The sequence below is a fragment of the Phyllopteryx taeniolatus genome, chromosome 1 (genome assembly GCF_024500385.1).
Source record: "Phyllopteryx taeniolatus isolate TA_2022b chromosome 1, UOR_Ptae_1.2, whole genome shotgun sequence".
NCBI lineage: Eukaryota > Metazoa > Chordata > Actinopteri > Syngnathiformes > Syngnathidae > Phyllopteryx > Phyllopteryx taeniolatus.
In genome coordinates this window covers 4609786-4622597 of record NC_084502.1, presented here as the reverse complement: position 1 = coordinate 4622597, position 12812 = coordinate 4609786, and the positions used below count along the sequence as shown (strand labels likewise).

The window sequence follows — 12812 nt, the reverse complement described above, 5'->3', positions numbered from 1 at the left end:
AGACCCTCTTTCACGTGTAGCTGAAAAATGTGCTTGACCAATATACTGTACACCTGTGGCAGTAAATGCTTGGACTCCAGATGACAAATATAAACATCCACGGCAGTGAATGACTTAATAACGATTTTACAAACCCAACCATGTACAGACATCATTTGCACTTAGTTTAGCAGAAATGTTTTTTAGAACAAACTTTGCCATCATTATCTGAGGTTGTCTGCATTTTCTTTGCTACAGTAAACTAAAACAATGATCAGCTCTTGTCTTAATCTTAACCTTGTTGTGACTCAAGCAGTTAATAGTCCAGCAGCCAGTCATTGAAAATAACGAAGCATGTTTTCACTGTCTGTTTAGAAAAGCAGTGTTGACGGACAAAAAGCAAGATTCACGTCACATTTAAAGGACAATCTCATCATAAAGCATGCAGCAGCACGTACAGGATTCTCATCAGAAAGTGACAATAATGATAAGTGTTGGTGTATCCCTACTCAGTAGCCACCATTGTGATGTATCGTATTGTTGACTCTTACGGTGGTCTACAGCTGGGCCTACTGTACCATAAGAATCAACAATACGATGCATCACAATGTTTGTTACCACTGCAACGTCTCTTATGGCGTGTCAGTGGTAAATATTAACATTTACTTTGATGTTTACTTCTGTTTTGACTGATTTCACTGAGCTTTGGTGCAAAAAGCATGTGAATGAATCCTGTGAAATGCGCTTGCATAATTAATGTGTTTTTTTTTTAAGATAAGATGCCTGGGGTACTCTAAAGGGTTTTCTTTAAAGCAAATAATTCCCATTTGTATTTGAATACAAAATATGCAAAAATGACTGCTGCTTAGCGGCAAAAGGATGAGTCAACAACTGCACTATTATTCCGTTCCCGCTACATAGCTGTTGAAGTCACAATAATAATACAACCCCAATTCCAATGAAGTTGGGACGTTGTCCATCCATCCATCCATCCATTTTCTACCGCTTATCCGAGGTCAGGTCGCAGGGGCAGTACCTTTAGCAGGGACGCCCAGACTTCCCTTTCCCCAGCCACTTCATCCATCTCTTCCGGGGGGGATCCCGAGGCGTTCCCAGGCCAGCCGAAGGATGAAGTCTCTCCAGCGTGTCCTGGGTTGTCCCCGGGGTCTCCTCCCAGTGGGACGTGCCCGGAACAGCTCACCAGGGAGGCGTCTGGGAGGCATCCGAATCAGATGCCCCAGCCACCTCATCTGGCTCCTCTCGATGTGAAGGAGCAACGGCTCTACTCTGAGATCCTCCCGGATGACCGAGTTTCTCACCCTCTCTCTAAGGGAGAGCCCGGACATCCTGCGGAGGGAACTCATTTCGGCCGCTTGTATCCGGGATCTCTTTCTTTCGGTCACGACCCACAGCTCGTGACCATAGGTGAGGGTAGGAACGTAGATCGACCGGTAAATCTAGAGCTTCGCCTTTCGGCTTAGCTCCATCTTTACCACAATGGATCGATACAAAGTCCGCATCACTGCAGATGCTGCACCGATCCGCCTGTCGATCTCCCGTTCCATTCTTCCCTCACTCGTGAACAATACTTTCCGACTGAGGACCATGGTCTCAGATTTGGAGGTGCTGATTCTCATCCCAGCCGCTTCACACTCGGCTGCGAACTGCTCCAATGAGAGTTGGAGGTCACGGCTTGATGAAGCCAACAGAACCACATCATCTGCAAAAAGCAGAGATGCAATACTGAGGCCACCAAACCGGACCCCCTCTACGCCTCGGCTGCGCCTAGAGATTCTGTCCATAAAAGTTATGAACAGAATCGGTGACAAAGGGCAGCCTTGGCGGAGTCCAACCCTCACCGGAAACGAGTCCGACTTACTGCTGGATATGCGGACCAAACTCTGACTCCGGTTGTACAGGGACCGAACAGCCCGTATCAGGGGGTTGGGACGTTGGGTTGGGACGTTGTGTTAAACATAAATAAAAACAGAATACTAGGATTTGCAAATAATGTTCAACCTATATTTAATTGAATACACTAAAAAGACAAGATATTTAATGTTCAAACTGAAAAAAACTTCATTGTTTTTAGCAAACAATCATTAACTTAGAATTTTATTGCTGCAACACGTTCCAAAAAAGCTGGGACAGGGTCATGTTTACCACTGTGTTACATCACCTTTACTTTGAACAACATTCAATAAACGTTTTGGAACTGAGGACACTAATTGTTGAAGCTTTGTAGGTGGAATTCTTTCCCATTCTTGCTTGATGTATAGCTTCAGCTGTTCAACAGTCCGGGTTGTCCGTGGTCGTATTTTACGCTTCATAATGCGCCACACAGTTTCAATATGAGACAGGTCTGGACTGCAGGCAGGCCAGTCTAGTACCCACACTCTTTTACTCCGACGCCACGTTGTTGTAACACGTGCAGAATGTCGTTTGGCATTGTCTTGCTGAAATAAGCAGGGGCGTCCATGAAAAAGACGTTGCTTGGATGGCAGCATATGTTTCTCCAAAACCTGTATCTACCTTTCAGCATTAATGGTGCCTTCAAAAATGTGTAAGTTACCCATGCCATTGGCACTAACACAGCCCCATATCATCACAGATGCTGGCTTTTGAACTTTGCGTCCATAACAGTCCGGGTGGTCTGAAGTGTTCCTGAGCCCATGTGGTGATATCCTTTACAGATTGATGTCGGTTTTTAATGCAGTGCCGCCTGAGGGATCGAAGGTCACGGGCATTCAATGTTGGTTATCGGCCTTGCCGCTTACATGGAGTGATTTCTCCAGATTCTCTGAACCTCTTGATGATATTATGGACCGTAGATGATGAAATCCCTAAATTCTTTGCAATTGTACGTTGTGGAACATTGTCCTTAAACTGTTCGACTAGTTTCTCACGCACTTGTTCACAAAGAGGTGAACCTCGCCCCATCTTTGCTTGTGAATGACTGAGCAATTCAGGGAAGCTCCTTTTATACCCAATCATGGCACGCACCTGTTCCAAATTAGCCTGTTCACCTGTGGGATGTTCCAAACAGGTGTTTGATGAGCATTCCTCAACTTTCTGAGTCTTTTTTGCCACCTCTCCCAACTTTTTTGGAACGTGTTGCAGCCATAATATTCTAAGTTAATGATTATTTGCTGAAACAATAACGTTTATCAGTTTGAACATTAATTATCTTGTCTTTGTAGTGTATTCAATTAAATATAGGTTTAACATGATTTGCAAATCATTGTATTCTGTTTTTATTTATGTTTAACACAATATCCCAACTTCATTGGAATTGGGATTGTAGTTTTTTTTACTGCTCTGTGCAATGTATTTAAACAAAATCCATAAGATATGTCTCTGAGAAAGCAAGCAGGGAGAAGCTGTGTTCCTCAGGATCTAGGGGGAATTGAAACTTTCAAAATAAGTATTAAATCAGGAGATTTTATCCGGAATTCTATCCTTTCTCTCACTCTGTGAGTCTGTCTGTCACTTGACGTATATTACAGAGCTGCAAACAGCATCTTCAAGTTTTAATGAGTGATCACACTAGATGTGAACGTACACAACTAAAATATTAATGCATGTTGGACTTCTGATCAGTGCCTGCAGGGTTTCATTACTTCGTTTTTCCATGTTTGAGGTTCGCGCACATTATTGTGATGCAAGAGACGGACGGTGATCCCTCCCTGGTGGTTTACCGAGTGGATCGGGACGCTCTCAGGCGGAGGTGGGTAACAACGCACCCCAAGCTCTTGTTGTTGTGCCTCTAAAGCAGGTCTTTCGTTGATGGACAATTGTAGATTATTCAATCCATCCATCCATCAATTTACAATCGCCTGTGAAATTTCGAGTCTTCAATCAACTGAAGATGAATGTTCGGCAATGTAGGAAAAACCTGGGGGGAACCCGCACAAGAACAGAGAGAACGTACAAACTCTACAAACTGAGCCAAGATTCGAACGTAAATCCTCAGAACTGTGAGGCAGATGCAGTGCTTACCACGAGGACACTGTGCTGCCCTATCGAAACCACATCACTGATTTCTTTTGATTATTTCCAATTCTTCATCCATCCATTTTTGGTAGCGCTTATTTTCACAAGGTTGCAGTTGCAATCACAGATTGTCTTTTATGTTTTAATCAATTTACTGTATATACATTATACAATATTAATATTATATCAAACAGTGATCCCCAACCTTTTTTTTTTTTTTTAAACTGAAAGCTACTTTTTCAGTACCGATCAATGCAAAGGGCTCCCAGATTGATACACACTTTGAAAATAAAACATTTGCTAAAAAACATTAACGATGTATTATTAATAATAACTAATGATTTAATGATTTCTCACAATAATTATTAGACAATGATTTAACAAGGTATGAAACAAGTGCCGAACTTTCTCGTGTACAATGCACATTTTATCCCCCTAAAAATTGTCAAAAGTCAATAGCGTTATACAAAGGTGTAGGGGAAAATGAAAAAAACCTTCACATTTCATAAATGTATGCCCCCATCTAGATGTTATTAAAAAGCTGCACACTTTCATTCCAATATGCCACCGCCATCTAGAGGTTATTAAAAAGGTGTAGCCTGCACTTCCATTCCAATATGACAGGAGTATATATGCCTGCATATTTGTACAGCTGTGCTCATAAGTTTACATACCCAGGCAGAATTTGTGACATTTTTTATTTAATTTTTTAAAACGACTGATGACTGAACAACAACCATTATTAATTTCTTTATGTTTATGTTTTGTTTAATGATAATGCTTTACTGAAATGCTTGACAGTTTAATTTGAATCCCATTAAAATAAAATTAAATGTGTTTCGCCTGGTCCTTCATGTTTTCTTTAAAGAATTGTACTCATCTTACAAATTCTGCCTCGGTAATCAAACATATGAGCACAACTCTGTGTTTTCTCATTTACTAAATAAAAGTAGGGTTGTGAATTTCAAAATAAGAGCAAGTAAGTATGAAGAAAGTATTACGTGCTCAAATAAAGTGCTTAACTTCAGAATAATTATTTTCAAAAACTAACAAAAGATAATATTTTATGCTTCGATCATATGGGTAGAAGCAAAAACATGCAGTGTAAAAATGCTTTATACATAGGTAGAAAGGTTTTTCAGAATTTTGAGGTCAACTTGGGGGTGCGTATTATACAGGGGTGCACATTATGCATGAGAAATTACAGTAAATATCAATGTGCAACACTTTCTTTCGAAAAAAATCTCTGCAAGTGTTTACCAAATGATCACTTCTACAACATTCCTCGGAAATCACAATGTCCCATCACTGGTGGGAGGGTAGCAATGGCCATGTTGGTGACCCGTCATAATTAGATTTCAAGATGCTGTATTATTTGTATTTTGTTCAATATGAAGTGATCTAACTTAGTCTTCACGAAACTAACCAAGGGCAATGATGTAGTTATTTGTTGGGTCAACCCAGCTGAGGCAAAACACTGTGCAGTGGCTATACTGCCAAAGCTGATGAGACTTCAGCCTTATCTCATCCATCTAGCCATCCATTTTTATCCTACAGTATATAGTGCTGAGCCTGTGCAGGGTCACAGGGACTGACCACCAATCACAGGAGTAAAGCTTACAGTAAAGACAGATAGACCCTTAACTCTATCTCGTCCTTCCATCAAATTACACACACACACAAAATCACATTAATATGTGGATAAAAACATTATGAATGAAACAACGCAAACACATGCAAGTCACGTGGCTTACATACTGTCGTACATCTGTCAATTCACATGATCTGCTATCACTTCAGCACACGAGTCAAAACACCATCAAAAATGGAGCTGACTGTTTAAATAAACCCACTACTGACAAACGAGGATTATGAAGGTAATGTTTTGCGCTGTTGATTGACACGTCACAATCGTATGTATGTAATTGTATGTATCCTATGAATTATGCCGATTTCAGTTTAAAATGTGATGGCTCAAAAACATCTTCATGAGCTGCTTTCAGAAGCGTCACTCTACTTAAACCATTTCAAACATGAAATGCACGACGTACAACGAAGGATAGACTTGCATTTCTGAAATTTGTGTATGCTTAACATACAAAAGGGTTGTTTCAGTTTATAGTATTATATATCATATATATTGAATTATATATCATATATATTGTATTACCAGTTTTTGTCTCCTAAAGTATTTGTAGTTTCAAAATTGTATCAATCAGGGCTTTGGCTGAATTGATTTCAATTGCATCTTCGAGAACGGAGACCCTTGCCAAAAGGGGTAACCTTCTTCTCTAAAAAGATGAAAAATCTAAAGGCCTGCTGCCTCATACAAGCAACTAAAGTGGTTTGTGCTGGCTGAGCACCAAGATCACTGACTATCATTACCATTCTCAGTCGAGTACGCTCAGTAGCCGCGATACACAAAAGGAAAAAAAGGGATGAGGATGAGCAAAACAGAAAGGGGACAGGAAAACACAAAACTCGTGCCAAATTCTCTCTTCCCTCTTGTCCAAAGAAAATACTTCAGACATTTTCACACAACTCCTCATGTGTTTTGCGGCTGTGAAAAGCTACATTGGTAACATAAAAAAATAATAATAATAAATAAAAAAGCAACGCTCATTATTGTGATGTGAGATTTTCTCTACAAGTCTCTTCTCTGTCTACATCTGCAGTAACACTTTGCAACTCACTGGGGGTCCCAGGCACACATTGCCAAACATCAATTATTCATCCTCCCAAAACAAGGAATGTTAAGATGAATTGGAAATGCAAGATAGCATTTTTCAGCTGAGTGAAAAAGGCACAAGCATGTTTTAAATCACACAAAGGTGTTTTAGGAAGAAGAAAAAAAAACTTTTGGGGTTTCCAGGGCTCTTAATAGACGGCTCACCTGCTTCTTTGGAGAGTTGCGTGAAGGCCTCCACTCCTTTTTCTCCATAGCTGCCCTCGGAGGCGATGGTGGAGACGTAACTCCAGCCCATTGCTCGGATTATGTCAACCATGGCCTGGGCCTGGAAGGAGTCTGGAGGAACCACCCTTGAGAAGAAGTCGTAGCGCCTGTCATCACTCAACTCCGGAGCTGTTGATGCATAGCTGATCTGTGGAATCTTGAAGAGGAGAAGAAGAGAACGTTGACTCCAGGAAGGGTCAATTGTAATTTGAGCTTGTCATCCTGATAAGTGTGACTTATGCCTTGAACTGTTTCTTGGAAAGCACTTGCTTGAGTCCCCATGGTTGCCTGGCAACTGCACTCAGGGTGGTTAAATGTGGGTGGAGCTATAATAGGCAACATTCTCTGGATCACAACAGTGGTATGATTCCTTACACCCTCAGTTTAGTTATTGACTGCAATGTAAATTAGGGGTTGAAAGACTCCAGATTTTTTTTTGTAATCGACAAAGGTGATAATAGTTGAGTCGACTTTGATTAATCGATGACGTCATTGGTATTTTTTTCACTTGTCAACTCGCGGTGCGCCCCTCCAAACACAAGTTGGCTCACTCATTCTCCCTGTCATACTCGGTTGCATAGTTACAGTATATTGGCTCATCTTATTATAGTTACAAGAGGGCGTTTGGTGAATTCGCTGACGGCTGACGTGAGGATTTAAGGCTGCTCGTCAGCTAGCGGTAGCGGTTGCCTTTTCAGATGGGTGTGTATTTATTATATTTGAGGACAGACTTGGTCCCGATCTAATTTATATTCAAATATTGCCACACACTTGAGGTACTGCTGCTCGTTTGCAGCGCAAAACCACCACTTGTTGATTTCAGCGTTGTGCCAGTGTTGTTAATGCCAAAATACGTGGTTTAATCGTCTTCAAGCTATAAACGTTGAGGAGTAAAGTCGATGCATCGACTAGTTGGTTACAACAACTAATGTAAATATTAAATTATATTCATTCACACCTATAGATATGATTAAATCTGCCATTTTCATACACATCTTTTATTTTTTTGTCAATCTATCTTGCTTGCAAGACTTTTTTTATGTACCTTAAGAACTCTGCATAGTTCACGATCATTATCAAATATGGATACATTCTGTCGAATTGGAAGTTATGTGAAAAATAATTTTTAGGCGTACTGACACTTTTAGCTTGTATCGACATCTGCAAGAATATTGGATCTGCTCTGCAAAAGTATTCTCTTGCCAAGGGTTACAATACTCCACTTTGACATCTCATCTCTGGATGTAAAAAGAATGAAAGTATAAGAAATAAGAAATAAATTCAAATTTAAACCATGAACGGGTAGGAAGTTGTTGCTCATTTTTCACAACTTAAACATGGGCCTTGCACATGTACTGTATATCAGTTGAACATCAATTAAATGCATGTTTCGCTGCTCCCACTAGAGGACGGGTTGACAAACTAGCTTGCGAATCAAATGTTCAATTCATGTTTTGCTACATCAATAAATGATCATGTGAGCTTGTCCAGGATATTCCTAATGTAAGTAAGCGTTCTTTTACTGAGGCACGTGCGGCTATTGTCAAATGCTTCTCACGTCACTGAAGAATAATTGAAGGGACTTGTCTTCACTGCTTGTCAGGAAGAGAAGCTGCACAGTCTCATATGCACTCATTGAAAGGCAGTATGTCTCCAGAGATTGGTCTTCAACACGAGATAGAGGATCACATTGAAAAGTCAAATGATTTGTTTAATGGCTGATTTTCTGAGCCACATTTCTCCCTTAGTATGCATTGAAAGACATTCACAAATGCCTTCTTACACCGTGATAACAATATTTCAATGGAACATTAAAACTTAGAGAATTCAACAAGTCGTATTCTTCCAGGAACTGAAGCTCATTAAATGAACTAACAGCACGATATGCATTGTTTTTGTTTTTTAATGACACACCACAGAGACGAGTGTTGTTAACAACCCTGACAAATTCAAATGATTAAAAAAAATCCTCAAGTGTATAAAATGTGACTTCAAAATCATGATAAATCAAATCGTTGTCTGCTCTCAAATGCTGTGAGTGTGTCCACTGAATGCGCTAAAAATCACACCCTACTCAGCTGTTAACTGTCAATCAAATACAACTACTACAACCAGAGAAATGCATCTTTCTAATACCTACACATCCCTACATCTAATACCTACACATTGGAAAGGGGTAAATTTATCCGCTAAAAGCGGCTGGAATATGTCCCGCAGGGTCATTGTGGGGCTTTCCACAGCACAACAAGAGACGCTATCCACCGGCAAGCTCACCAGCTAGCTCACCAGCTAACTGCTGCTCCTCCCGGTAGCAGACGGGCAGCGGGCTCATCCACGGCATCTCGTCCTCGGTTGAGAATTTAAATAATGACACTGAGCTATTATGTAAATTGTGGCATCCAGGGATTTGCGGGGTGTAGGCATAGCTAGCTAACTGCACGCCCAAAGTGGGCCTTGTAATAGTAACTTGCAATTGCTCTGGATAACTATTGATGCGAAGGAATGGTTATTACTGAGTGGGGAGGGTGGACTCATGCCAGATGCCAAAGTACGTCACGGGGAGACATTTTAGCCAGACCCCATAAAAAAACAAAAAACAAAAACAAAAAAATCAGGAAAACTAAAATGGGGAAATACAGTTTAACGTGATATCCCCATAATTCAGTACTACATAGTAGGGGTTTAAATGACCTCAGATTATTATTTTTTGACTGCCCTCCCCCTAGAACTCCAACTGCTGATGCCCACACAAAGGATATTTCTTGAACAGATAATAAAGGCTTTAATGATGTTTGACGGAATTTCGATTATTTCCTCTGGAAAAAAATGGAAGTTATAGCATAGAAAGTATGTATAGGCCCAACCTAAAAGGTTAAAATGTATTAAGTTGAGTTTGAGTTAAGATGTATTCTTAACAGGGACTTCAAATGCAGTTCTGAGGCCAAGAATGGACTTTTCTCCAGTCCTGACCTGCTTTTGTGAGCATTTTGTGAAACGATGTGTTAACAGTGGCTGTCCCCCTTAACAACAGCTTTTTAATCACACTCATTTATCACGATCGACCAACTGCTGATACTGTCAACTCAGCAGTGAGTGTACATGCAAATCGACGAAAATTATCTCATTGTGCAAAAGGCTAAATCAATCAAACTGTCACAAATATGCAAAACAATACTTTTCCCCATAAACCTTCCGGAAATATCTTAATTGTGAGTTAGCATTTTGTTTTGTTTTTACGCCTATACATGATGACCTATTGTAGTTTTCAGCTGTATTTCCCACTCATAATGCTTTCCATATGTCTTATAATTTAAAAAAGTAAAATTTTACAATCAAAGCTGAATCGCTTATCTTTCTCCCTGCACTGTGAATTATCACTGAATCAAAACACAGCCGAGCGTAGGAGGAAGGACTGATGTCGGCTTTCCCCCGCAAAGACGACACATGGTCACAATTCTGATTAGAATCAATCGGGAGTTCACCTTTGATTAGGATCAAGAACACCTCCAAACCAACGTGTCCAAGACTGGTGCAGTCCAGAATATTTTCTGACAATGCTGGAGCAATGTAGCACGTAGAATCCTGATATCGTTTTTCAGTGGCGCTGCCCTACCGGTCAGCTGAGTCACATTGAATAAGAATTATATTAAAAAAATAATAATAATAATTTTTAAAAAAGTTAAAAAATGAAAATGAAATATTTTAATAAAAATATTACAGATTATCTGCATATTTATTTTTAGATGAGTAGGATAAATATATAGTATAGTATATATAGTATACTGTTAATGAGTAAGTCATTCGTTTGTGTTCAGACACCGTTTACCGTCTCGTTAAATTGGGACATTCGGGGCGGGGTCATGTACAATGCATTGCCGAGGCAACGTTAGTGACCGATTATGAGTTACATGGGTTAACACTGGCAATATGGTTGAGTGGGAGGACCACTAGCCTTAAAGGTGGATGATTTGCTGTTGATGATTTTGTTGATGCGGGTTTGAACCTTGCTAGCGTATGTAACAGTGCGTTTATATTTAGCTTCTTTTTTTTTATTAAAAAAAAAAAAAATTTGAAATGCCTTTCACAATTGAAATGCCGTGTAAAAAATTTTTAAAACTCAACTCAACTTTATTTATATAGCACTTTAACAACTACAGCTTTAACAAAGTGCTGTACTGATTACTCAACATCATAACATCATAATAACAACATAAGGCAATATTGAAATAATAATAATACGATCATAAATAACTACATAAAATGTTATTTTCTGATTAAACTGTACAAGCGCTACCTTGATATTGGCATATTATTAGCGCCCCCCGGCAAAAACTCCGCGAGCTACCACTGATTGTTTCTCCTTTCTGTTGAACTCCAAAATTTCAAGAATCTAAAATGCTAATGAGAATTGTACTTTTTTACAACAACAGATGCTATGCAACGTGTTATAATACGCAGCCCGTGTTTTAAATAATTGAAAATAATTGTCCAACAGGTGAAAGAAGGCAGAGGAAGAAGATTGGCCTGTTGGGCACTCATTAAATAGAACCCCAATTCCAATGAAGTTGGGACATTGTGTTAAACATAAATAAAAACAGAATACAAAGATTTGCAAATCATGTTCAACCTATATTTAATTGAATACACTACACAGACAAGCTATTTAATGTTCAAAGTGATAAACGTTATTGTTTTTAGCAAATAATCATTAACTTAGAATTTTATGGTTGCAACATGTTCCAAAAAAGCTGAGACAGGTGGCAAAAAAGACTGAGAAAGTTGAGGAATGCTCATCAAACACCTGTTTGGAACATCCCACAGGTGAACAGGCTAATTGGGAACAGGTGGGTGCCACGATTGGGGATAAAAGAAGCTTCCCTGAATTGCTCAGTCGTTCAAAGATGGGGTGAGCTTCACCTTTTTGTGAACAAGTGCGTGAGAAAAAAGTCAAACAGTTTAAGGACAATGTTCCTCAACGTAGAATTGCAAGGAATTTAGGGATTGCATCATCTACGGTCCATAAAATCATCAAAAGGTTCAGAGAATCTGGAGAAATCACTGCATGTAAGCGGCAAGGCCGAAAACCAACATTGAATGCCCGTGAACTTCGATCCCGCAGACGGCACTGCATCAAAAACTTACATCAATATGTAAATGATATCACCACATGGGCTCAGGAACACTTCAGAAAACCAATGTCAGTTCGGCGCTACATCCGTACGTGCCACTTGAAACTCTACTATGCAAAGCAAAAGCCATTTATCAACAACACCCAGAAACGCCGCCGGCTTCTCTGGGCCCGGGCACATCTAAGATGGACTGATGCAAAGTGGAAAAGTGTTCTGTGGTCCGACGAGTCCTCATTTCAAATTGTTTTTGGAAATTGTGGACGTTGTGTTCTCCGGGCCAAAGAGGAAAAGAACCATCCGGACTGTTTTGGACGCAAAGTTCAAACGCCAGCATCTGTGATGGTATGGGGCTGTGTTAGTGCCAATGGCATGGGTAACTTACACATCTGTGAAGGCACCATTAATGCTGAAAGGTACATACAGGTTTTGGAGAAACATATGCTGCCATCCAAGCAACGTCTTTTTCCTGGACGCCCCTGCTTATTTCAGCAAGACAATGCCAAACCACATTCTGCACGTGTTACAACAGCGTGGCTTCGTAGTAAAAGAGTGTGGGTACTAGACTGGCCTGCCTGCAGTCCACACCTGTCTCCCACTGAAAATGTGTGGCGCATGATAAAGCGTAAAATACGACAACGGAGAGCCCGGACTGTTGAACAGCTGAAGCTGTACATCAAGCAAGAATAGGAAAGAATTCCACCTACAAAGCTTCAACAATTAGTGTCGTCAGTTCCCAAACGTTTATTGAATGTTGTTAA

The 12812-nt window shown here is 40.0% G+C and overlaps 1 protein-coding gene across 2 annotated transcripts in view; it reads right to left on the bottom strand.

Annotated features, from left to right (window-relative positions):
• grm7 (glutamate metabotropic receptor 7) overlaps nt 1-12812 on the bottom strand; it is a 119430-nt gene that overhangs the window by 66671 nt on the left and 39947 nt on the right. For both annotated transcript variants that reach the window (XM_061761222.1, XM_061761300.1), the window contains exon 2: nt 6866-7082. In XM_061761222.1, coding sequence (XP_061617206.1) covers nt 6866-7082 — 217 coding nt within the window. The remainder of the gene's footprint in view (nt 1-6865; nt 7083-12812) is intronic.